Source organism: Aulonocara sp. 'chitande type north' Nkhata Bay, linkage group LG5 (genome assembly GCF_057382095.1).
Source record: "Aulonocara sp. 'chitande type north' Nkhata Bay isolate Kocher_YH1m ecotype deep benthic linkage group LG5, A_spYH_male_GT1.1, whole genome shotgun sequence".
Taxonomy (NCBI): domain Eukaryota; kingdom Metazoa; phylum Chordata; class Actinopteri; order Cichliformes; family Cichlidae; genus Aulonocara; species Aulonocara sp. 'chitande type north' Nkhata Bay.
The window spans coordinates 36,658,630-36,684,754 of record NC_141348.1 but is presented as its reverse complement, the minus strand read 5'-3'; the positions used below and the strand labels follow the sequence as shown (position 1 = coordinate 36,684,754).

The 26,125-nt window shown below is 42.2% G+C and overlaps 1 protein-coding gene across 1 annotated transcript; it reads left to right on the top strand.

Moving 5' to 3' along the window:
- The first annotated feature begins 613 nt into the window (after positions 1 to 613).
- On the top strand, positions 614 to 11,330 carry snrpc (small nuclear ribonucleoprotein polypeptide C). The gene is made up of 6 exons (XM_086293317.1): positions 614 to 725; positions 6,458 to 6,500; positions 6,626 to 6,734; positions 8,114 to 8,173; positions 10,069 to 10,173; positions 10,821 to 11,330. Exons 1-6 carry the CDS (start codon positions 718 to 720, stop codon positions 10,943 to 10,945), a joined length of 450 nt encoding a protein of 149 aa, XP_086149443.1. The 5' UTR covers positions 614 to 717; the 3' UTR covers positions 10,946 to 11,330.
- The last annotated feature ends 14,795 nt before the right edge of the window (positions 11,331 to 26,125 follow it).

The following is a 26,125-nucleotide window of genomic DNA, read 5'->3' as shown; positions in this document are numbered from 1 at the left end:
CCTGTCCAGTGTCTTGGGAGAAATGAACACATTTATTTTATTTATGTTGGGATTTTTTTTGTTTTTGTTTTGAACAACACTGAATCTACTACATACATGTAAATGGTGCCCTTTATCTGCACCACCTTCTTTTTTTAACTGGATTGCAAAATATAATTGTTTTATTATTGGTACAAATAATATGGTGGGTTTAAAAAATGTAATTAGTTTGTTTGTTTGAAAGTTGCTGATTTTGGTTGCACTTACGAATGTAATTACGTCATTTACATGCAGGGGTAGTATGTACTGCCTAATAGTAATGGAAATCACTAAATGTCAAAAAATTATTATTATTATTATTATTATTATCATTGTACTTTTCATCTACTGTATTTAAATCACAACTAACTTGTGAGTTCATCAATAACTAAAGAAAAAGCACATACAACACATACAAAATTCAATTCATGTCATTTGCAGTTAACAAACTACTAAATCTAATATATGGTTTTAGAAACTGGGTTAACAAGTTAAAGCCAATACATGCCACATACATGCTAATTTGTGACTTAAGCCATGGCTGTGATAACAACTAAATACCAACAGAAGAAAGAAAACCATGTAATTTTCCATAGCACGATTTTAGGCGGAACTAAATTTGTGTAGGTCTCCATATCTTGTCGGAACGCTTATTGGGAGCACCGGCGTCGCGCTTTCTGGTGGAGGTTCCTGTGAAACATGCCGAAGTAAGTTCACATAAAATTTGTTTTTACTGATAAGTCTTCTACCTATTTCGTTTAACAGCATTGGTGTGCGTTTGTATTTAAATTAAGTAAGAATTGGTGGTAAGAAAAACCCTGGAGACTAATAACCGGGGTATGCTCAGACCGAGGCTGTAAGCTGTGTCTGGGCTCTGGCTATTTGCTGGAGCGAAAGCCAACATAAACGTTTACCAGCAAATATCGACAGATAGTGAAGTCATGGGTCTGTGATATTGAACAGATCAGTCTCTCAATGGTTTCTATTGAGGCTTACGTAATTTGTGTAATACGCTTAACAAATATCTAAACTACGGAGCAATTCACTGTTTTGTTCGAGTTTTCTCGCGGTTCCTAATGGTCCAACAAACAAATGTGTATTTAGTTCAAACTTTTCATTGTTTTTTCCCGCAGAATTACAGTGGCGTTTGCCTTTTTTTAAAAGTCTTTTTTAGCTAAAATTAGTGAGTCATCTGGCCCGAGAATATCTTATCTATTTCTGAAAAATAAGAATAATGTAAACATTTCTTGCATGACCACAGAAGTATACATGCTATCCTTTGTGAAAGGTAAATATTTCCAGCCGGGAGGGACTTTTCATGTAGGGCATCTCAAAATCTAGGTGGACATTTTCTAACACCTGCATGGAGCATATGTTACTTAAAAAATGCATTCTCCTTTACAACACACTTCTAATATACAAAAGGATATATTAGAGGGAATATTTTGTGTAGTGGTGATTTGAGCTGACATGTGACATGGTGTTACCCTGTTGGAAAACTGTGGTTTCTAAAGGGCTGGACATTACTCAGGTACACCATGTTGTTTAAAAGTTGATTCATTTTATTTGGATGCAGCATTTTCACTGGGTGAATAGTTTAATTTCTCATCCATACTTTTCCCACTGAAAAATGTTATTTACAGATGAACTCAATAAACCTTATGGGATTTCCTTACCTGGATTATTGACCATCAAACCGTGAACCATTGATACAAGGCAGGATGGATCCAGCATTTTATGCTGCTTCCACCAGTCTCTGACCGTTCAAATATCACAACAGAAGTAGCGACTCGTCAGACCAGAAAACATATTTTCAATCTTTTGTCTGCCAAGGCAACGATTTGGTGTGAATTGTTGCCTCATTTTCCTGTTCTTAGCAGACTTTAGTGACACCCAGTATGGTCTTCATTTGCTGTAGTCCATCTGCTTCAAGGTTTGATGTGCTGAGCATCCCAAGAAAATATAACCAGCGTGCCTGTGTAGAATATCCACAAAACTTAAAAAGAGGTTGTACACACACAATACGGTAATATCAGAATCAGAATCAGAATACTTTATTGATCCCTGGGGGAAATTATTTTTTGTTACAGTGCTCCATTTTAAACCAACATTAAGACAAGACAGACAATACACTAACTAAGAATAGTACAATATATATATATATATATACATACATACATACATACATACATAAGTCACTCATAAATAAATAGTTGGAAAAGAAACATGTGTAGTTGTAGCAGTAACCAGTGTGTTAAGTGGATGCGTTGTACAGGGAGATGGCCACAGGCAGGAATGATTTCCTGTGTCGTTCAGTGGTGCTTTTCGGTAATCTCAGTCTCTCACTGAACGTGCTCCTGTGACTGACCAGCATGTCATGGAGTGGGTGGGAGGTGTTATCCAACATTGTCTTTATCTTGGACAGCATCCGCCTCTCCGACACCACCTTGAGGGAGTCCAGCTCCATCCCCACAACATTGCTGGCCTTACGGATTAGTTTATTAAGTCTGTTGGCATCTGCAACCCTCAGCCTGCTCCCCCAGCATGCAACAGCATAGAGGATCGCACTGGCCACAACAGACTCATAGAAAATCCTCAGCATTTTCTGGCAGATGTTGAAGGACCTCAGTCGCCTCAAAAAATAGAGACGACTCTGGCCCTTCCTGTAAAGTGCTGTGGTGTTTTTAGCCCAGTCCAGTTTATTGTCAATGTGTACTCCAAGGTATTTATAGTCCTCCACAATGTCAACACTGACCCCCTGAATTGAAACAGGGGTCAAGTGTTTCCTGGTCTTCCTGAAGTCCACGATCAGTTCCTTGGTCTTTGCCACGTTGAGCTGCAGATGATTCTGCTCACACCACGTGACAAAGGAGTCGACCACAGCCCGGTACTCTGTCTCATCATCCCTGCTGATGCATCCAACCACCGCAGAGTCATCAGAAAACTTCTGAAGATGGCATGTCTCTGTGCAGTGGCTGAAGTCTGTGGTGTAGAGGGTGAAGAGGAAGGGGGAGAGGACAGTCCCCTGTGGTGCCCCTGTGTTGCTGATCACCTTGTCAGACACACACTGTGGGAGACGTACATATTGTGGTCTTCCTGTCAGGTAATCAACAATCCAGGACACCAGAGAAGCATCCACCTGCATCGCTGCTAACTTATCACCCAGGAGGGTCGGCCTGATGGTGTTGAAAGCACTGGAAAAGTCAAAAAACATGACCCTCACAGTGCTCGCCGGCTGGTCCAGATGGGTGTAGACACGATTGAGCAGGTAGATGATGGCGTCCTCTGTTCCGAGACGAGGGTGATAAGCGAACTGAAGGGGATCCAGGTGTGGTCTTACTATGGGTCGCAGCTGGTCCAGGATGAGCCTTTCCAGGGTCTTCATGATGTGGGAGGTCAATGCCACGGGCCTGTAATCCTGGGGGCCACTGGGACGTGGCGTCTTTGGTACAGGGACGAGGCATGATGTCTTCCACATCACCGGGACCCTCTGCAGACTCAGACTCAGCATAAACAGTTTATGAAAGACTCCACACAGCTGGGGGGCACAGGTCTTGAGGACAAGGGGACTCACTCCGTCTGGTCCAGCAGACTTGCCTGAGTGAAGTCTCCTCATTTGCATCTCAACCTGGTATTGAGTGAAGGTGATGGGTGGGGGAGGGGTGTCAGGAATCTCACAGGAGGCAACAGCGCCATGTGAAGAGAGAGGCTGGCACAGTGGTGTGGCTCTGGATTCCAGGCTGACTACAGGTGAAGTTGTGGGGGTAGGAGCAGACACTGTGGTGTCGAATCTATTGAAAAACAGATTCAACTCATTGGCTCTATTCTCACCTCCCTCAGCTCCCCTGCTGTTGGTTGGCCTGAATCCAGTGATGGTCTTCATGCCCCTCCACACCTCACTCATGCTGTTCTGCTGGAGTTTCCACTCCAGCTTCCTCCTGTAATTGTCCTTAGCCTCTCTGATCTTGTCCTTTAGTAACACCTGGATCTTCCTCACCTCCTCTTTGTTGCCCCCTCTGAAAGCCCTCTTCTTGTTGTTGAGGAGGGCTTTGATGTCCTTAGTCACCCACGGCTTGTTATTTGGGTAACAATGAACAGTCTGAGCTGGAACAATGGAGTCGGTGCAGAAAGTTATGTAGTCTGTGATACATTCAGTAAGCTCATTGATGTCCTCGGCGTGAGGCTCACAGAGTGTTTCCCAGTCGGTCACCTCGAAACAGCCCTGTAGTTCTGCTAAGGCCTCCTCTGACCACCTCCTGACAGTCCTGGTGGTCACAGGTTCCCTCCTCACAATTGGCACATAGCGGGGGGTGAGGTGAATCAGGTTATGATCTGACCTACCAAGTGGGGGGAGGGAGGAGGAGCTGTATGCATCCTTGACGTTAGCATACAGTAAGTCTAAAGTTTTCTCTCCCCTGGTGGGACAGTCCACATATTGTTTGAATGTTGGTAGTGTATTGTCCAGTGATACATGGTTGAAGTCACCCGAGATCACAATAAAGGCACTCGGGTGCTGAGTCTGTAGCCGAGCTATGGCAGAGTGGATAGTGTCACATGCAGCTGTGGGGTTAGCAGAGGGGGGTACATAAACAGCCACCAAGATGACGTGAGAGAATTCCCTGGGTAAATAATACGGCCTGAGTCCAACAGCACACAGTTCAGTGTCCGGGCAACAAATCCTTTCTTTGATTGTTATGTTGGCAGGGTTACACCACCGGTTGTTAACTAAAACAGCAAGCCCACCTCCTTTCCGCTTACCGCTAGCGATGCTGTCCCTGTCCGCCCAAACAGTGTGGATTCCCTCTGACTCCGGACCAGTGCTGAGAGCTCGTCGATTTTAATTGCCAACGATCGCACATTACCCATCACGATAGACGGCAGACACGGTTTAAACCTCCTCCTCGCTTCGAGCCTCCGCTGTCTCACCGTCACCTTTTTTCTTCTCTTCTGTCCTTGACCTCTGCATCCCCGTTGTGTTTTCCTCTAAATTTCAGCTGGTACTTCTGCGGGCCTGGCCAGCGAACCGGCCGGCATCAGGGCGATCAGCTGATCTCTGGAGTAAACAGTCCGTGCGTGTAGGAGATGTGCCGCGGTCCCGTTCCTTGATAAAAGTAACAGTTCCACGGCCACCAGAAGAACAAAAACTCTCTCAATCCACATGATTGAGTAAGAGATAGAAAACAGAGGAAAATACAAGTCAGGAAAAAAAAGAATACGTAAGAAAAAAAAAGCTAAACTAAGAGAAAAGCAGGAGCGACTGTAACAGGCTGCACGCTGGTTGGCGCATGCGCACTAAAAGATATTGTGTGTGTATACCACATAAAATCGTTTTGAGGTCAGTAAACACAACCAGAATTCATACATAAGGCACACGGGATTTTATTAGGGGCACTGCCGATTTTCAGAAAAATCAAAGGATTTATTTTAAGTGTGTCATATTTTCCAAAAAACACAGTAATAACGACAGCCCGCTAGCATGCGCTACCAAATACAGAGCTTTGTTGTGTATCTGACGGGCGAAAGCTAAACCAGTTCCACACCACTGAAGTTGCAGCATTTTTACAAACCAATTCTGGTTCATCCGTTTCAACGATCCGCGTTCGCCCTTCTCATTCGCTGTCACCGGCACTCTTTTTCCTCCATGTGCATATGTAAAGAAAGGCACTGCGCATGTGCGTTTTACCCATATTCTATTGCAATATTTCATTTTCTTATCATTGCCCGAAATTATACCGGTATTACTGTGAATGGTATGATATGGCCCAGCCCTATTTTAAATATACATGTATTTTGCCAGAAACACCAGGATTTCAGGTTAAAGCTCAACAAACTATTAAAAAAAAAAAAAAAAAAAACGCCAAACAGCTAAAACGGCAAATGAGAGCAGGTAAACTGATTCAGCAAAAAGATGTAAACACAAAGCGCGTTTGTTTGTTTTTATTTTATTTATTGACCTCTGGCAAGAAAGCCAAATTTTTGCTCTTCAGTACTGAAGAAATTAAACCTTTACAAATTATGCAAAATTTCAAAACGCTTAGCTGCGTCTCTAATAAAACCGCTGTAACTTTACCTTCAAAAGCATAAGGTAATATTCATATGTTGATTCATGGTATTTGTCTGTTGTTGATCTACTGCAGAATATTTTTAAAGGTGTCATCTGCTATAAAATGCCAGGACAGGAAAATCTCCTTCATGTTCTTCTGTATTGTATCCTCAGTTACTTTGACACAAAGGCAAGTCTCACAAGTGTCAGCTTTAGTTTTTATACATAGATATAGAAATATGGATATGTACTGATAAATGATCAGAATTATAATATCTCCGATTGGTCATATTTAAAAGGTCTGGATTTAAAAAACAAAAAAAACAAAAAAAAAACAACACAAATACTAAAAAGTTAACCTCTGGGTTTTTTTGGTTTTGTTTTTTTAATCCTCAGGTTTTACTGTGACTACTGTGATACCTACCTTACACATGATTCGGTAAGTTTTGTTTGTATCATATCAAATTGTTGAAAGGCATTAGCATGTGCGTGCGTGCGCGCGTGTGTGTGTGTCTTTTCTGTTCCAGTTAAATATCTCATGGTTTTACTCTGTTTCTGTTTAAGCCGTCAGTGAGGAAAACCCACTGCAGTGGCCGAAAGCACAAAGAAAATGTGAAAGATTACTACCAGAAATGGATGGAGGAGCAAGCACAGAGTCTGATTGATAAAACAAGTAAGAATATTATTGTCTGAATGTCTTGTGTCAAGAATAAAATTACTATAGGCTTTGGTTTGAGGTAAGATTAGGAAGCTTGAGTCATAGTCTCCTGATGACAAAACATGTTTTGATCAGGGGAGAAACTCTGTTCTGACTCTGAGCTCTTCTGGATACAGATCACTTGTCCAACAAGCCTATCGTAAATGTGAAAGTGCCCTCTAGTGGCAGTATCAGTGATGTTTTTATTTGCTTGTACAGTGGTCCGTCGTTTATCGCGGGAGTTGCGTTCTAAAAATAACCTGCGATAGGTGAAATCCGCGAAGTAGCCAACTTTATTTTTTACTGTTATTATAGATGTTTTAAGGCTGTAAAACCCCTCACTACACACACTTTTCTCAGACAGGCAAGAAGATTTTCACACTTTTCTCTCTTGTTTAAACACCCTCAAAGTTCAAATCTTCGTAGAAAAATAAGTCCAGTATTATATTATAATCCGAAAAATACGGTAACTTCTACCTTCCTTTAGCATGTCCAGAAGTCCAACTTTTTGTGCGATGGTGAGCATCTTCCTCTGCCTTTTGGGTGCTACTGCAGGTGCCTTTGACGGTGCAAAACGTTTCGTCGACATTGTTGTGCTTGTTGGGGAGAAAACTTACAAACATATAGTACAGCACTTCAGAGTCACACTGCTAGCAATCGAAGATTTATTTAAATTTGACAAGCTGAACACATTCTGTACTGGACAGGTGACACGGCATGGCGGAGATTGTTTGACGATTGTCTACAACCGATCAGGACGCAGAACACAATGCACTGTAATTTAAAAAAAAAAAGCATGCAAAATTGCACAAAAAAAATCCGCGAAACGTGAACCACGTTATAACGAGGGACCACTGTACAGCAAACCGTCTATATGCTTAATGTAGGCACCGCATGCTCTTTTCCATATTTAGTAAGCTGGTTTAGAGGCAGACAGTAAAAGCCTGTTACATATCCCACACGGGCATGCTTTTGCACTCATGTAGGATATCCAAGTTCCCTGCTTAACCAGTGGGCTCTATACACCAGCTTACTTGGGCCTATGAGATTACATACCACTAATCCATATATAAAATGCAAAGCTCATGAGTGTTTTTGTCCACTGTGGAGGAATCTGTTGTTTTACAGACTAAGTTCTTCTTTGTGGCTTTTAAACATGACACATGATTTAGTTTTTTGAAGTCACTTTTATGTTACTTCCTCTCCCATTTAAAAAGATCCCATTTGTTGGACTCCATATGTAGAGAATTGCACTGAAGTTAGATTGGGATCTGTACAGGATTCATAATCTTTATGAAAAATGTCTTTTTTTTTTTGTGTGTGTGTGTTTTTAATTTTGTCTTTTCTGCCAACAGCGGCCGCATTTCAACAGGGAAAGATTCCTCCCACACCGTTCCCAGGTGGCCCTCCCCCAGGTGAGTCCATCTTTACACTTGGTACTAATCTAATTTAATTAACCAACCATAACATGGACACTGGCTTTTTATAAATTCATAACCATATGGGAAATTTTGTTAACATTTTCTTTTTAATTGGAATGAAGTGCATTTCACTAGACTAACAAGAAGCCATACATGTGGAGCTTTAGCAGTCATATCCACAGGATAACTAACAATTAATTTGCATGAATAAAGCATCTCATGACATGAAAAAAAAAAAATTCAGTATTTTTATATATATTTCCTGAAAGCTGGATTTATGACTCGGGTTGGGATTGCTTAAACGTGTATTAAGTCCAGACTATGTGCCAATTATTAGCGTTTTAAAGCTTTTAAATAAGAGCCTTTGTATTCAGCATCTAAACTTATTACATGCATCTAGCGTGTATGCTAGAGATGCATCTGACCCTGTGAGATCAGACAAAAGCACACATTCCTTAAGTAATGTCAGATTGAGTTCATATGTAACTAGTCCCTGTAAAGTTGAGTAAATTCACTTTAAGGTGCTTCTTGGGTAGCGCTTGCAGGAGACAGAACATGATGTGCCTCCTGCAAGTGCTATCCAAGAAGCACCTTTTGCTTATATTATTGTATTATTGCCAGTAGTGAGAATGCATTTGAAGCAGATTGTCTCTTGTTGTGTGTTTATGTGCAAGGAAGGGCAACTACGAGCAATTTCTCAGTGTTGTGTGAAAATAAATTATTATATATATATATTTTTTTTTGGTAAATAAAATGTTGTTTTGTTTTGTTTTTTAAATTCCAAATTGTGGTAAAACTGTGACCACAAACCTGCACGACAAAGTTAATGGTAAACATATGTTGAGTTACCCCCACTCTAACTGACTGTGGCAACTCTAATCACATAAATTAATAAATAAATAGTTTATTAATGTTTATTAATCTTGTGGTTGCAAGATGTTAAGAGGCCGTACACCATCATCCACCACTGCAGCCCTAACAGACAGCAGCAGCTCTTTCTCTGTTAGTGTAGGTTGAAAACAAGCAAAGTGGGAGGTAAAAGAAATGATGGTTGAACATACTGGTGGGTGTGGTTCTACAGTACTTTAACCTAGAAATAAACAGTTGCATGTTTGGTTTACTTCCAACACGGCAGTGTGTAACCATATTCTGCACAGTTATGTGCAGATTAGCCTGCAAGGAAAGATGGCTACTGGTGCTAGCACTAACATTAGCATAGGCAAACTGTTAGGTGTTATGCAGTGTAAAGTACTGCACTTATCAGTGAGATTTAAAAACCCTGAATTTAATACTGAATAATGTAATTATTAGTTATTAAATGCTGCTTAAATACACATCCAGTATTTTTAACATGTTTAACCTCATCCATTAGCTGGTACTCTATTTTGGCTGTATGCTGAGTGTTGTCTTTTAGAAAAGTTGACTAATCTATTTTCCCCCCCCACCAGGAAGCACCTCGCTTCAATTATTTTATGATTTCCAGGAGTGAGAATGCATCTAAGTGAACGGTCGCCTGCTGTGGTGCTACAGGGAAACTCTTTAAAATTTCCCAACATTGAGCTCATGCGTGAAAATGAATTAAGGGGAACAACAAAACTGACAAGTTTGCAGATTTATTGATCAAAGAGAAGGAGAAAAAAAAAAAAACAAGGTCAAAGATAGTGATGATAAAACTGCAACCAATAAAACGATCCCTTAGAGCTGTAGTGAGCATAAGCTTTGTCTGTTGTTGGATATTTGTTTTCTCTTGTTGGTCAAATATCACTGTAAATGAGGCTCTTTGCATATACTGTGATTCACTCTATGGGATTTTGACATGTAAATTTCTGTGCACTTGTACAGAGTCTTAACATTAATTGTGCACTGGCATTTTTCTGTCTCAAATGCAGCTGGTCCTCCTCGTCCAGGCATGCTACCAACACCCCCAATGGGAGGTCCTCCAATGATGCCTATGATGGGGCCTCCACCACATGGCATGATGCCCGGTGGGCCTGGTAAGAAACATTTTTCCTTAATTTTTTTTTCTTTTCTTTTTTTAAACCCCAACAGTTGCTGTTGTTTTAACTTTTGTTTCTTTTAAATCTTACTGCCAATACTACAGCATTGTAAATAAGGATGTGCTATAAATGCCTCGCCGGTTAAGTAAAGGTGTCATTAAACTTGTTGCGCCATCTTGTGATAAAATTTGGTATTACCTGAAGGTGTGGCCTGGCCCTAGTTCCATTTTTAATTGATATTTATTCAACATGATACAGAAACATTTGAACATAGTCAAGTCATTTGAAAAGTTTGTTAAACAAGAGTGTGTTCATAAGCAATGACCACACATGCAGATGAAGCTGTTGACCACACAGGGTTATTTGAATATTTATTTATTATTCTATTGTGTGTGAATTCTCTTTCCTGATTGGCAGCCTTTCTTTTGCTTTTATATCACTGTAAAATCAATATCTTTTGAATCAGTTTTGGCAAAATTTAAATATCTTAAGCAATCACACATTTCTGTGCCTTGGTGGCCCGATGAGACAAAAGACAAGGAGGTTATTTGAAAAAGTCTGTCAGCGCACTGATGTGGGCGTTTGGGTAAACTGGTGTAATGAATAATACCTAAAGCTGTGTATGCCATCACCATTACATCTAGGAGGCATGAGGCCACCAATGGGAGGACCCATGCAGATGATGCCAGGACCACCAAACATGATGCGTCATCCTCGACCGATGATGATGCCGCCGGTGAGGCCGGGCATGATGAGACCAGACAGATAAGGCTGAGTGGACTTTGTGCTTTGTTTGTTTCCATCAAGAGCCGCTGTGTACGGAGGACACTTGGCTTAAACTCTTTTTATTTTTTTATTTTTTTTTTAAGCCTGCTCAGCCTGTCTTCAACCTTGAACATACATTTAAATTATGTCATTTCTGTATAAATACTTCATTTCCTGGTATTTGTGATAATATCCATACAAATCTTGTCATTTTGAAGTGTATGATTGGAAGAACTTTTTTTTTTTTTTTCCCCTGATATTCAACGAACACATAAGAGAAGCAGGTTTGATTTGACAATGTTCATCACTAAGGTTTTGCTTTGTTTTAGATTTTAAATGTTTTTGTACTTTGTTACAATGGTTGGAGGAATAAAATGTTGATTTAAAAACCTGTTTCCTTGTAATTATTTAAACCTTTATGTTCAGACTCTAAGCCAAGCCAGTATTAAAGCATTTACTTTATCAATCAAAAATTTTAATAAAACTCGTAATGTTGCCTCCGTACAACACCACTGTTGATTGTAAGTCAGTCACAATCTAACCATTTCTGTAGTATTAACTGATGTGACTTTAACTGATGTGTGATTTTCAGAGGCTCAATTTGATTGGACAAAACAATCATTTTTAATACTATGAAAATCATTTGCAGTCAGTAACTAGTTGAAATCCACAGCTCATGGACATCACTAAATGCTGTTACTTGCCAGGCCTGGCAGAGCATCACATTCAGTTGCTTCTTGCTTGTGATGTTTTCTCTGCCTTCAGTTTTGTTGTCAGTGAATGAAAGCCGTGCGCTACTGGGTTGAAATCAAGTGATGGATTTGGACATAGAACAATATCCAATTTCTTTGGGTTACTTTTGCAGTGCGCTTTGTGTCATACATGGGAGTGAAACGCTGGTTTGTTTGAATCAGGGTAGTAAGTATATCTCTGTACACTGCAGAATTCATCCTGCTGTGTCAATCAGCAGTCACAACATAAAACACTGGTAACTAGATGCTCATCTGTTTCACGGATGCAGCATGCTTCCGATAATGAGATGTTCCTTTTCCAGTCATTCTGAAAATTGCAAAGATTTTGGACATGATACACTTTCCTCCTCAAGAGTTTTCTTTACTTGCAAGATGTCACTAAATTAGATGTTGTGAAGTTGTTTTTATTAACCAAAGAATAAAACTTGCAATCATCCTTGTGGTCTTTCAAGCTTTTTGGTGGTCCTGAGCTGGCCAGTTCTTTCAGTCTTAAGACTATAACAGTCTGTGGATTTGACTGCTAATTTTCCTCTGATAGGTTTATATTGGATTATATTTGGTTTTTCAGCTTCACTTACATTGACATCTTTTTGGACATCGCGGTCAGAGTTGAATAGCTACCAAAAGCAAGTTGAACACTTGGAATCAAGATCCACATCTTTTATCTTCTTAATTCATCATAAAACAAGGGCACAGGCGTCACCTTGCTTTGAAACTGCTCTTGAGCCAATTGCCCAATTACTAATCAGAAATATTGCCTTAATATTTCAGCTTCAATATTTCAGACTCTGTGCTTATAATTTTAATTTGTACAGCATACTTTGTGCAGAAAATATTTAAAACTATACGACAGGAATCAAGGCGATTCACAGTATCTGTACACCATAACGCAACAAAGATAGTGAAGAATGTGGAGCATTTAGGAGCTAAAAAGTAGATCAATTCAGTTCAATATGTTTTTCTTTTTACTAAAGAGTTTTATTCACAACAGTCACCTCAAGGTGCTTAATAATGTGAGGAAAGACCCTACAATAACAGAAACCCCAACAATCATACCACCTCCTATGAACAAGCATGTTGGCGACAGTGGGAAGGATAAACTCTGTTTCAACAGGAAGAAACAAAGCCAGGCTCAGGGAGGGACAGCCACGGGGAGAGTTAGAGATTATTAGTAACTCACAATTAAATACAGAGATGTGTATAAACATACGCTACAAAGGGAGCGAGAGAAGAAAGAAAAGTGCATCACAGAAATTCCCCAGTTGCCTAAGTCTAATGCAGCGTAACTAAGAAAGGATTCCAGGTCCCCTGATCCAGATTTAACTATATGCTTTATCAAAAAGCAAAGTTTTGAGCCTAATCTTAAAAGTAGAGAAGGTCTGTCTCTTGAATCCAAGCTGGAAGGTGGAAGAGGAGCCTAAAAGCTGAAGGCTCTGCCTCCCATTCTACTTTTAAATATCATAGGAAACAGAGGTAAGCCCGCAGTCTGAGAGCAAAGTGCTCTATTGGGGTGATACGAAAGCAGCTGGGCAGCAGTGCAACTCAAATGTATTTTTAATGTTTATTTGAAAAGGGACAATGCACATTAATTAACGTGAGCACTTGGGTCCATCATTTAAATGCCCCAGATGTAGCCATACACAGTAATTATCATCTGCAGTCCCTGATGGGTTGATGGTATTTCTAAAAAGTAACAAAGCCAAAAATGCAAAAACATCTTTGCATAGATAAGTGCAGCTGAAGCATTTGGAATAAACAAAGATTAAAGACCACTAATATAGCTCACATGCCAAAACCCCCTGTAATTAAACACTAATGTAGAATATGGCAATGTTGTTTTATACATTTGGAAAAAGAGTTGACAGATTTTTATTTCCTGAATGTTTCAGTCAACCCTTTGCTAACGGGTTTGGCATATGAACTCAAGTAGGTGACACAGAGCCGGTATATCTGCCTAGATATTGCTTTTAAAATTAAACTGTGTCTTTGAAATTAAAGCTCATAGTTGGCAGCTGAATGTTGTTTTGAGCTGCTGACAGAATTACATGGTGTGGATTGTGTGTGTGTTCAAAAATGGATTTGACACAGCATCGCTCAAAAGAAAAAAAGTGTTTGCTTCTGCTCTCAAAAGAGGAAAAGCGGAAAACTAGAATGCAATTATTGCGACTGTAATACACTCTGAACTCTACCTGCTCGTGTCCCGGTTTTTTATTCGACGCAAACATTTAGAGAATTTTAAACCAGAAATTGTAGAAAGAAGTTTCAAGGTTTGCCCCTCCCGTACTTGGTTCATCCTACATGCGAGGGGCACGTTGTCTCCGCCTGCAGGTATTAATGTGTTGGTTAATGTGTTAGCCTCTCTCAGCATTGCAAGCAGAGAAACACAACAGATGGATATTTCTAATATTGTTTCACAAGACAAATGAGAAAGTTCACCCACCCTCATTAGTTTACCCAGTCAAGCATGTTTGAAGAATTACAGCTCTTACATAAGAATCTGCAGCAGCTAGTGAATCATTATCTCAGCTGACATTTGTATCTTCCACGCCTTGCAAGAATTCACTTCTGTCCTCTAGCTGGGCTCTAACCTCCCTATCCGTTAACACAAACCTCTGCCCATAGTTATGAAATTTTCTCAACAGATGGAGCTAGAGAGTCGTAATGCTTTCCAATTAGAGCCAAGACACTGGAATGATGTGCAGTGACTGATTTTTGTGCTTCCATGGACTGTCAAATTTCTTTGTATCTCACACTCCTAGAGGACATTTATGTGGCTTTATGGTTTAGGAAATTTCTAGGCCACGTACAAAAAAGAAACAAATTTGTTGGGGGGCAATAGCCATATGCTTCACGCTGCGTTTGCCAATTTATAGACTTGCAGAGCAGAGGGAAGGCACTGCAAAGACAATCCAAACTGTTACAGTGCTGTGCACCACATCAGATAACTTTTGGGAGCTGTCAGTTATGCATGGTGTAAATTGTAATCTTCAAAGAGACTCTGATAGATTACATGCATTCTTTAGGACACTCTAAAGGATAGATTTCATTAAGTGTCACATAAACATTCACTCTCCACATCAGTGAGACAGAAATAAAACCATGTTAATGCACATTTTATGCATATGTCGAGCATAGGCGGATGCCCCTGTGTCATCTGAAATCCACAGACTCTTTATGAATATTCAATCCAGCCATGAAGTGGAGCGTTGCCCTGAAGGGGAGGAAGTGGAGTGGCGAAAAGTGTTTATGATTAGAGCTCAGGAGTTGAGGAAATCATGAGAAATATGTATTATAACGAAATCTACAGAAGCAAAGCAACTCGTGAGCATCCACCGCATTGTCGGATTGAGTGAAATTAGGCCCTGAAAAAAACATTTATGCAGAGATATTTTCAACAATGCAGGCAAAGGGAGCTTTGGGAGAAAGTATTCCCTTGATGTTTCCATCACTGGAGCTCTGTTTTGCACTATAAAACACTATCATATACACTCACTGACCACTTTGTTCGGTACAACTTGCCAGCACCAGGTTGGACCCTTTTCGCCTTTAGAACATATGTCAGGGAGTGAATCTCCCAGGGTATCAGATTTCGCATTTTTAATTCATATATAACACACAACACTGCTCATTAAGAAATAAATCTGAAAGTGAAATTTTTACTTTGGTTTTAACAAATTCACCAATATCAGAGTTGCACATCGGCAAAACGTGAAACTGCATTACAAACATGGAAAACAAAACAGACCTCCTGAATTTATTTACTCAGCTGATATGCAACAGTGTGAAATAAATTCAATTTCTTTTCTTCTTCTTTTTTTTATCTCACTAGAGAAATAAATGGTGCTTTAGCCACTAAATGCTCAACAAATGTCACCAGTTAGGAGCTAACACTACCAATTGAAGCTGCACAGCTAGTGTTGGGTGTTTTTGTGGAACACACTTTAAACACACAGTTTAAATCTATGTAGCTTTGGAGTTAGATTCCTATCTGCTCCATACCGCATGTCAAACTATCCTTAAGCCAGATACTGAACCCCAAGTTGCTCTCTCATGGGTTCATCGAAGTGTGAATGTTAGATTGAAAGCAAAAAGAAGTGCTTGTAAGAATGTGTGTGAATGAGGCCTGTTGTATAAAGACCTTTCAGTGCTGAAGTAGAGTAGAAAAGCACTATATGAGAACCAGTCCACTTTAAACCAAAACAATGAGCTGAAAGGTGCTGCAGAGCTCTGCAAAGCTTCACAGTGTTGGGTTATAGTTCTCTGTGGGTTCATTGCAACAAACTTATTAATGTAAGGATGTTTGATTTATCTTGGTTAAATGTAACTAACTTAACTTTATATTCTTTTGATGTTTGCTAACTCTTCTCATCTTTTTCCGTTTTTTACAGTGCAGCTCACATTCACCTTTTTGATATTCCTGTCACAAGTCAACGCATTAATGTCACGAATATCAACACTCAGAGCTCACAGAGAGGCACTCGGAAAGCTATTCTCTGCAGACCCCCAGACCCATTGGCGAGGCCTCAGCACAGAGGGGCTTAAGCAGAACTGCTGATTGATTAACCGTTCATACCAAACAGGTTAGACTGCGGCAGACAGCCAGCTACCTCCGCCCAGATTTACGCTCTTTGCAAGATAGTTTGGCTTCTGTATTCATGATGGTGCATCTCCTTTCACTCCCAGCATGCACTTGGCACTCTTTCCATCCAGCAGCCTTGGCTGAATAGAAAATAATAATCCCCTGACCAGCAATTCCTCTAAAACCATTTGGCTCATAACTGCATGAAGACCAGGGTGATGCTTCAGTACGGCATGCAGGGGATGATTGCACAGAGCTACTGGGTGGACTATTGTTTAAAAGAATCAGGGAGAAAGAAAGCAGTCTGCAAGGCAAAGGTTTGGGTAGAGTTCTTCAATACCCCTTGTCTCTCCCTTTCCTCCTCCCTTTTGTCTCTTCCTCCAACTCTTCTACCTCCTCTCCTCCTCCTCCTCCTCCTCTCTCTTGCCTCATTCTCTCTGCTGCCCTGCTACCAACACTACTCTGTAATTTAATCCATTTAGTCATGGCTCCAGATCAATATCCATTTTCCTTGGCCTTAGGGAGAGCCTCTTGAATCTGCTTGTTTCAAACAGTGGTTGTGTTGGCCAGCAGGGGCTCCCGTGGGCCTGCTGGCTGATACAGATGTACTACACAACAGTATCTGGGAAAACAAAGCTCGCTCTTTGAACTTGCATCTCATCTCTCACTCGCCTCACATTTTAACCTGTGTTTTGTTCCACAACCTACACTTCTTCTAAGATTTCCTTCTTGATTACTCTAAACAATACTCTTCCTGAGAGAGGATGAAATGCAACCCCTAGTTGGTTAGTAAATAAATGACACTGAATCAGATTCAATTAAAGCTAATTTGATGAGTGGACCGTGCCAGTGACCAGGAAGGAAGTTGGAATTATTATTTCTTCTCCCTCCAGGATTGATTTAGACCCACTGTCAGCACAGTGGAGCATACTGGGATGGGAGATGAAGAGTATTTACTATTACTATACTGCATTGAGGAGATTCAATCATGAACAGCCTGTTAAAGTGTCCTTGAGCAAAATGACGACACGCCATCAGATAAATGTCTATATTTAGCTGAAGAACTAGTCATTCGCTGCCACTGGGCAAACATTTTGATCACACATAACATTGTTAGTTGCCCTGCTTCAGTATAAACTGTCTTAAGCCCACCCCACGGGTGCCACCGGCCAGCTGTACGCTCTGTGGACACTGACAGTGATTCTCCTTCACCTGCTCAACTGCGTTGTGCATTGCCATGTTTTATAAATAACTGTGTGTTAAATATTCATCTGTTAGCATTTGCATACAAGTATTTTGCACTTTACAGATGAGTTTCATAAAGTCAAAAGGACAGCCAAATAATTTACCCTCAACTACTGATATGGTTGGAACTGTCAGACCTTACTGCACTTTAAGTTAGTACAAAAAGGCCTGAATAAAACGCTACTCTCACCTGCCACTATGTTATTTATAGTTTAAGTGCTCGTTAATAAAAAATATCTAATCAGCCAGTCGCATGGCAACAACTTACTGCATTATGCATGTAGAAATGGTCAAGACAACCTGCTTGAAGTTCACTGAGTGAGGAAAAGTGATTTAGGGTAAGTGACTTTGAACGTGGCATGCTTGTTGGTGACAGATGGCTTGGTCTGAGTATTTCAGAAACTGATGATTTACTTGGATTTTCTCACACAACCATCTCGAGTGTTTACAGAGAATGGTCCAAAAAGAGATAATATCCAGTGAGCAGAAGTTCTTGGGTTGAAAATGCCTTGTTCATGGCAGAAGTCAAAGGAGAATAACCAGAAAGCTTTAAGCAGATAGGAAGGGATCGATTGTCAAATAAGCATTTGCAATACAATCAACAGTGTTGGGAAGGTTACTTTTAAAATGTATTCCATTACAGAATACATGCCCAAAAATGTATTCTGTAACGTATTCCGTTACGTTACTCGATGGGAGTAACGTATTCTGAATACTTTGGATTACTTAATATATGCTGCTTACAACTACGTGAATGTACTATTGCTGTGATTTATTACTGTTACTGAAGGTCCGCGGCTCCGAACCGTAGCAAAGGGACCTCTGGCTAATATGGTGAGTTCCATGTCGGGCTCATAGCTGAAAACTAGCTTTACTTTGTTGTCTGGGTCAACTTTGCAGCGAGAGACAGAGAGAGGCGTTGAAAGGCTGCTGCAACGAAACTTATTGTTTCAGAGGAAAACACGAACACAGTGTACAGTCGAGTCTTAATAGCTTACTTACAACTGGGCTCGTCAGACTCTCTTCTTGGCTGCAGTCATTATTATTACATGCTTCCAGCTCCCGTTTCTGCTCGGTGACAGCTCGTACTTTTCCTTTTTCTCCCTCCCTCGCTCACAGACACATAAGGGTATGGCAGTCCATTCTCCCAGCAGCACGGACTACATTCTTTAGAGCTATACCTGTAGCATTCTGCCTATTAGCTTAGCACAACAAAAACAACAACAAAAAGGCACTCTCTCACCCAGGAAACACTCAGAGAGAGCGTCACCCTGTAACCATGGCAACCGTAACGCTGCCGCCTGGAACAACAGAACATAGCTGTCAAACAAAACCCAAACAGTCCTGACCCGCCACAATATGAAACAGGAAAGTACCGCCGTGTAATCCATTTATTTCAACTAAGTAACTGTATTCTAAATACCACCTTTTTAAACGGTAACTGTAACGGAATACAGTTACTCATATTTTGTATTTTAAATACGTAACAGCGGTACATGTGTAGCGAGCGAAAGCCACCGAGTAACCGCTAAGGGCCTCTATACTACTTGTGCAAACTTTCAGGCCCAAAGCTCTCACAGGAACGAGCCCAGAATAAACAGGACAAGAGGGTCAATATCAGTCAGATATGTTAAAATTTATTATTTTAAAAGAACACAAAGGGTTTGCAAAAGGCCTAAAACATCAAAATGGTAAAAAGGTCACTAACGACCACAAGATAGTGTTATTGGTGCAACCTGCCAGCAATGCAACTATCACCTGAGGGCTTGCTCTCCCTTGGCGGTCCCAGATGCTCGTTGCTTTAAAAGAAACAAATCCACCCCAAATAAATACGAGCCCAACAGAACACTTATCGCATGCACTAAGTGCTAGTTCAGGCAATAATCGGTGGCACTAAAAATCACTCTTAATAAAAACTTATTCACTGCAAATCCACACAGAGCACCTCTAAAGATCCTAATTCCCCTAAGGTAAGAGTCCCACTCAGGGATTGCACATTGCCCGGCTAATATTGCACCAGCCCAGTAGAAATAAAAACAAACCCGGCATAAAAAAAAACAGTTTTAAAGGTGACCCTACCAAAACCAAAAACACAACAACAAGGAGAAGGAGGGGAAAAAAACAGTGACAAATTCACATGTGCAGCCTGCCCTCCAGCAGACAACTGTGTTTGCTGCACACCTGGCTTATCTTGGCTTATCTTGTAAAAATCACTACTCGAACCTCTGCTGTAGAGGTTTAAAACAACTGTTTGTGTAGCAGACAATTAAAACTTCTCAGGCTCTTCACCTACTCACACAACCATTGTTCACAGCCGCTCGTCAGTGGAAAATCAAGAGCACCTGCTGCTACTTCCTCTTTTATACCCTCCATTGGGTCCCCTGGGTCCTAAAGACTTCCCCATTACAATTGCCCCCGTTTTAAAAGGTCACCGTCCCGGTGACCACTTACTGCCAGGGCCTAAATAAATTTTGGGGCAAATCATTATGGACAAGAGAGCTCTGTGAATCGCTAGTGAGAACAGCAGTAGTCTGATTTACTGACCGTGGGAGATTAAAGGGGTTAGAATGCTTTCCTGCTGTACTCCTTTTAGGCCGCCCCTGAACTCTTCCCGAGTCCTGCTCTAAAACATTCTCCCTATTATCAATCCCACTTTCCTCTGGCTGTTCTGGAACTATGGATACAGGGTTCAAGTTGCTCGAGCCTATGCTACTAGTTTCACTAACAAGCTCGGGAACACATACCGAGGGTGGCTGATCTTTGGGTGGGTTTGGAACAAGGGCGAGTACAACTCCACCAGCCTCACTGTCATCATCTGGTGTATCTGATGTTGACTGCCGGGGTGACTCAACTACCAGCCCTGGGTCAGAGAGAGGATATTCGTCTGGAGCAGGTGCTACAATACCTGAGGGTATTACTCTCAACTCGGCCCGATTTAAGTTCTTGTCTGGACCTGAACGATCTCTAGGGCGTATTTTGTAAACCCTGCCTTCTTTGTCCATACTCTGCACAACAACATACACCATAGGATCCCAGGCATCGTGGATCTTATGGCGGCCTAAAGGATGACTTTTCCGATAAACCAGAGTACCTGGGGAGAGAAGGGAAGTAACTGTGGGCTGAAAATGTTTATTTCTCCTCTCTGCAGCTTGTTGGAGTTGTTCTTTCGCATGCACATAAACTGAACTTAGACGTTGTTTATGCTCCTCTACCCACTCCTGCGCAGATCTAGACATTGGTTCCGACTGGGAAGCCCCCAGTAAGAAGTCAACGGGCAACTGGGGCTTCTGACCAAACATAAGCTCATAAGGTGAAAAACCGGTGGACTGATGTTCTGTGGTATTGTAAGCATACAATACCTGTGGCAAGTATTGCGGCCACTTTCTTTTCTTATCAGGAGGGAGCGTACGCAACAGATCATGGAGTGTTCTGTTAAATCTCTCGCATTGTCCATTGCCCTCAGGATGATATGGTGTGGTCCTGCTTTTGTCTATGCCGTACAGGTGACACAGACGTTTCAGCAAGTCTCCCTCAAAGCTCTTTCCCTGATCACTATGGATACGCTTAGGGACCCCATAGATATAAAACCATTTTTCAGTTAATACCCGTGCCACTGTACTTGCCCGTTGATCTACTGTAGGGTATGCTTGAGAGAACTTTGAAAACACGTCAGTGACCACAAGTACATTCTCACGCCCATCACTAGACTTGTCCAAAACACTGAAATCAATGGCAATGACTTCCAGGGGTTTAGAAGCCACCAAACCCCCCCTGAATGTGCGAACTTTTGGTTTTACAGCCTTTGCCAAGACACAACGATCGCACTCCTGACAATATTTCTCAATGTCACGTGCCATAAAGGGCCAAAAACACCTTTCTCTCACCAGGCTGGTAGTGCGTCCAATGCCTTGATGCCCATGATCATCATGTAAACTTCTCAGGACCTCTGTTTGCAAGCACTGGGGTAGCAACAGTTGAAACAAAACTTGGCCATTACCAGGTGTCTGAACTTGACGATACAAGACACCTTCCTTCAACTTGATTCTGGGCCACTGTTGCACCAACTTTTTCACTCCCTTACTTACATTACCCATTTCCTGCTTGGTAGGCAGCCTCCCTCTTTCCCAATACTGTGAAAAAGGGCCAATTACCAGGTCAGCAGCTTGAAGGGATATTAGATCAGCTTTAGGTCGGGATGGAAATGCACCTATGGCTCTACATGTAGCGGCAACAGCATTTCCCAGTTGACCTACATCTGTCTGATCTTGCACTTCCTGTGGAACCTTCAACCCTGGAAGCAGGCCAGATGGACTCTGTGGATGCAGTTGCCGTGACAATGCATCAGCGTTGCGATTGCTGGGACCTGGCCTATATTTAATCTCAAAGTTGAACACAGCTAGTTCTGAGGCCCATCGCTGCTCTACGGCTCCCAATTTAGCAGTTTGCAAATAGCTAAGGGGATTGTTATCTGTGAACACGACAAACTTATTTCCCAACAAATATTCACGGAATTTTTGAGTGACAGCCCATTTTAGTGCCAAGAATTCCAACTTTCTAGAGCTATAATTGGACATATTCCTTTCACTAGGTCGCAGGCCCCGGCTAGCAAAAGCAACTGGCCGCCTCTTTCCTTCTTGCTCCTGAGATAAAACTGCCCCTAACCCTGCCTGACTAGCATCTATCTCAAGGACAAAAGGTTTAGCAAAATCTGCATATGCCAATACTGGGGCACTAACCAGCAGCCTTTTTAGTGTTTGGAATGCATTCTCACATTCCTCACTCCAAAGGTGACACATTGCCCCACTGGCACCACTTCTACGTTTCTTCTTGGTACCTCCCAGCTCGCCCACCAGCCGGTGGAGCGGGGCAGCATACTTGGCAAAACCTTCAACAAAACGCCGATAATATGAGGCAAATCCCAAAAATGACTGTAGCTCTGTACAAGTAGTCGGTCGTGCCCACTCAGCCACTGCACTAATCTTAGAAGGGTCGGTCGCCACCCCAGAAGCAGATATCACATGCCCGAGGTATTGAACCTCTGGCTGGAAAAAGTGACACTTCTCCAGCTTCAACTTTAGATTGTGTTCTTTGAGCCGCGTTAAGACCAAGTCAAGACGCTCCAGATGCTGCTCAAAGGAGGATGAAAACACAACAATATCATCCAGGTACAATAAAAGGGACTGGAAACTTTGATCCCCAAAAATCCGCTCCATTAGCCTCTGAAAGGTGCTAGGGGCATTACAAAGCCCAAATGGCATTCGATTGAATTCGAACAGACCAAAAGGGGTACAGAAAGCAGTCTTGGCTTTGTCCTTCTCGGCCACTGGTACTTGATTATACCCACTTGCAAGGTCCAATGTAGAGAACCACTGTGCTCCCGTCAGGGCATCTAATGACTCCTCAATACGGGGTAATGGATAAGCATCTTTCCGTGTCTTGGCATTAAGCAAACGGTAATCAACACACAGCCTAATCTCTCCATTTTTCTTGAAAACCACCACAATTGGGGAAGAATAAGGGCTACTGCTTAGACGCACTACCCCCCGATCCAACAAATCTTTAATATGGGCTTTCACTTGTTCATACTGAGAGGGTGGGAGCCTGCGATACCGCTGTCGCACTGGGGCATCATCCATTAAAGGGATCTCATGTTCCACCAATGTGGTACATCCTAAATCTCCCTCCCCATAGCTGAAAACTGAACAATACTTCTGCAAAAGTGACACTCCTTGTTGTGACTGTTCATTGGACAAGTTAGGCCATGAGAGCTCGGAAAAATCAAGGTGCGGATGCGCCTGTACAGTCACTTCGTGCATCGTTATCTGCAACGTGAGATCATCAGACTCTGCAGTAATGACAGAGTCCCCAGATGATGGAGGGTCAACCAGATGCAATTCACCTAGTTGTGTACAGGGCGGTAACCAAACATCCTCAATTCCCACATTAACCACCGGAATGTCAACAACACCCTGTTCAACAGAAAGGAGGGCCGGAGAAACCAAGATGCCCCCTGGCAGGGGATTACCTGTCGCTATGGGCTCCAGGAGCACTGATGGAAGGTTAATGTTAGCAGCAGAGGGGCAGCTAGTACGTATCCATTTCAACGAACCAGCAGGGACACAAACAGCTCGACCGTGGACTTTTGCTTTACCTAAATACCCGGATGTATTCAAAGCCTCAATGCGCTGACACTTGTGAAGTGTCTCTCTCCACGTCTTACTGGCATTTTCAAGGGCAGGAGATTCAAACAGACGAGGGCCAAACTGCTCAAAGAGTAGGTGGTAACAACGGCTAATGATATTCATCCCCAAGAGGCCAGGCACACTCTGTGGCTGCTGAACGCTCCCATCTAGAGGGTCCTCCACCACCAACACGCCCATTTTTGTCAGGGTGCCACCAAAAACAGTCACATCAAGCTCCATGTAGCCTATATAGGGGATTTTCAACCCATTAGCTGCCCTGAGGCGTAACCATTGGCATTTCTTTAAGTGCCCCACCCCCTGCGACCTGAAGTGCTTCTCAAAGAAACTCTCTCGAATAGTGGTGACCATGGACCCAGTATCCAAAAGACAGGGGACTATAACACCCCCCATTTCTATTTCCACCACTGGACAATTCCCAATTAGTCGAGAGGGATCTTCCATAACAACTTCAGCTAAGCCTATAAACCCTGTTCCTGATGCCTGGCTCTCTGCACCAGAGGGACCTAGTTTCCCGATGGCTGAGACTCAGGGCCTTGTTCCACAACCTGACTTTGTACATGTGCATCAGCATGAGACCCACCACTATTCTTTATAGCTGGATGTTTTACCCTACAGAACCTGGCAATATGACCAGCCCTACCACACCGATGGCAAATTGGCTTTCCATCTGCCTGGAAACGAAAAGGCCTAGTTGTGGGAGGGGTCAGGGGTAGTTCAGTCTGAGACGGCTGTGAAAATTGGACAGACATTTGCTTCATGAGCGTATCCAATTGAACCTGTTGTTTACGAAGGCACTCTTTTATCTGTAGAATGTCATCATTAGGCCCAAGGGTGACTGCATGCATCTCTGCATTAACTCCCTCTACTACCTGACAGTTCGTATCACAAGAATAGGCTCGGGACCTAGTTTTCCCTCCCTGCCTACCTACATCAGCCCACTTAAGGGCGATACTGCGTAGGGCAAGAAAGGACATGTCTGGTGTTTGAAGGACCCGCTGTTTCAGCTCTCTGCGCAGCATATCATCATGGACATGTTCAGTAAACTGGTCCCTTAGCAATATATCAGAATTTGGAATACCACCTGGTGTCTTACAGATTACAGTGTCCATTAAAGATTTAAGGGCATGAGAGTAATCTCGCAGAGATTCCCCTTCTCGCTGGGTGCGCTGGAAGAACTGTAGCTGGGCAGCTACATATGACTGAGTGCAGCTATAGTGCTCGACCAAAATATCAAAGATCTTGTCAGGAGTGTCTCTGCTGATACTCGAATGAAAACAGACCTCAGATTTAGCACTGCCATCAAGATGGTCCATCACAAACATCACTTGTGCTGCTCTTGACATAGGACGAATCTCCAGGCATCTACGTACTTCTTCAACCCACTGGTCAACAGTTAACAAGTCCACTGACAATTTACCAGTAAACCTTGGGCATTTACGCTCCCGAGGTGCATAAACGTAACACACATTTGTAGCTTCATTTATTGGGTTGATATTTGATGGCACAGTAGATGGACCTGGCACTGGACCAGTCCCAGGAGAACGTTCCTGTAATTGGTCTCTCAACTGTTCATTTGCTGCTTTTAGCTGTTGCAGCTGCTCCAAGAGGGCCTGTACGTCGTCCATAGGGTCGGCGAAGGAGGTTTATTATCCCCGCAGCAGCCCAAGCGTTGGCTTCCCCTCCGTAGAAGATGTCACTGTTTTTCCTCCTCTCCTCTAACACTCTTACTAAAATAAACAGGGCCACACTAAAATAAAAACCAAACACCGTAACTGATATGACCTGGATCCTGTCGACAACGCCAATTAATGTAGCGAGCGAAAGCCACCGAGTAACCGCTAAGGGCCTCTATACTACTTGTGCAAACTTTCAGGCCCAAAGCTCTCACAGGAACGAGCCCAGAATAAACAGGACAAGAGGGTCAATATCAGTCAGATATGTTAAAATTTATTATTTTAAAAGAACACAAAGGGTTTGCAAAAGGCCTAAAACATCAAAATGGTAAAAAGGTCACTAACGACCACAAGATAGTGTTATTGGTGCAACCTGCCAGCAATGCAACTATCACCTGAGGGCTTGCTCTCCCTTGGCGGTCCCAGATGCTCGTTGCTTTAAAAGAAACAAATCCACCCCAAATAAATACGAGCCCAACAGAACACTTATCGCATGCACTAAGTGCTAGTTCAGGCAATAATCGGTGGCACTAAAAATCACTCTTAATAAAAACTTATTCACTGCAAATCCACACAGAGCACCTCTAAAGATCCTAATTCCCCTAAGGTAAGAGTCCCACTCAGGGATTGCACATTGCCCGGCTAATATTGCACCAGCCCAGTAGAAATAAAAACAAACCCGGCATAAAAAAAAACAGTTTTAAAGGTGACCCTACCAAAACCAAAAACACA

Coding starts and splice junctions, on each gene's coding strand:
- snrpc (XM_086293317.1), top strand. Junction 6,735..8,113: donor GAGTCTGATTGATAAAACAA/GTAAGAATATTA, acceptor TTCTGCCAACAG/CGGCCGCATTTCAACAGGGA. Junction 10,174..10,820: donor CATGATGCCCGGTGGGCCTG/GTAAGAAACATT, acceptor CATTACATCTAG/GAGGCATGAGGCCACCAATG.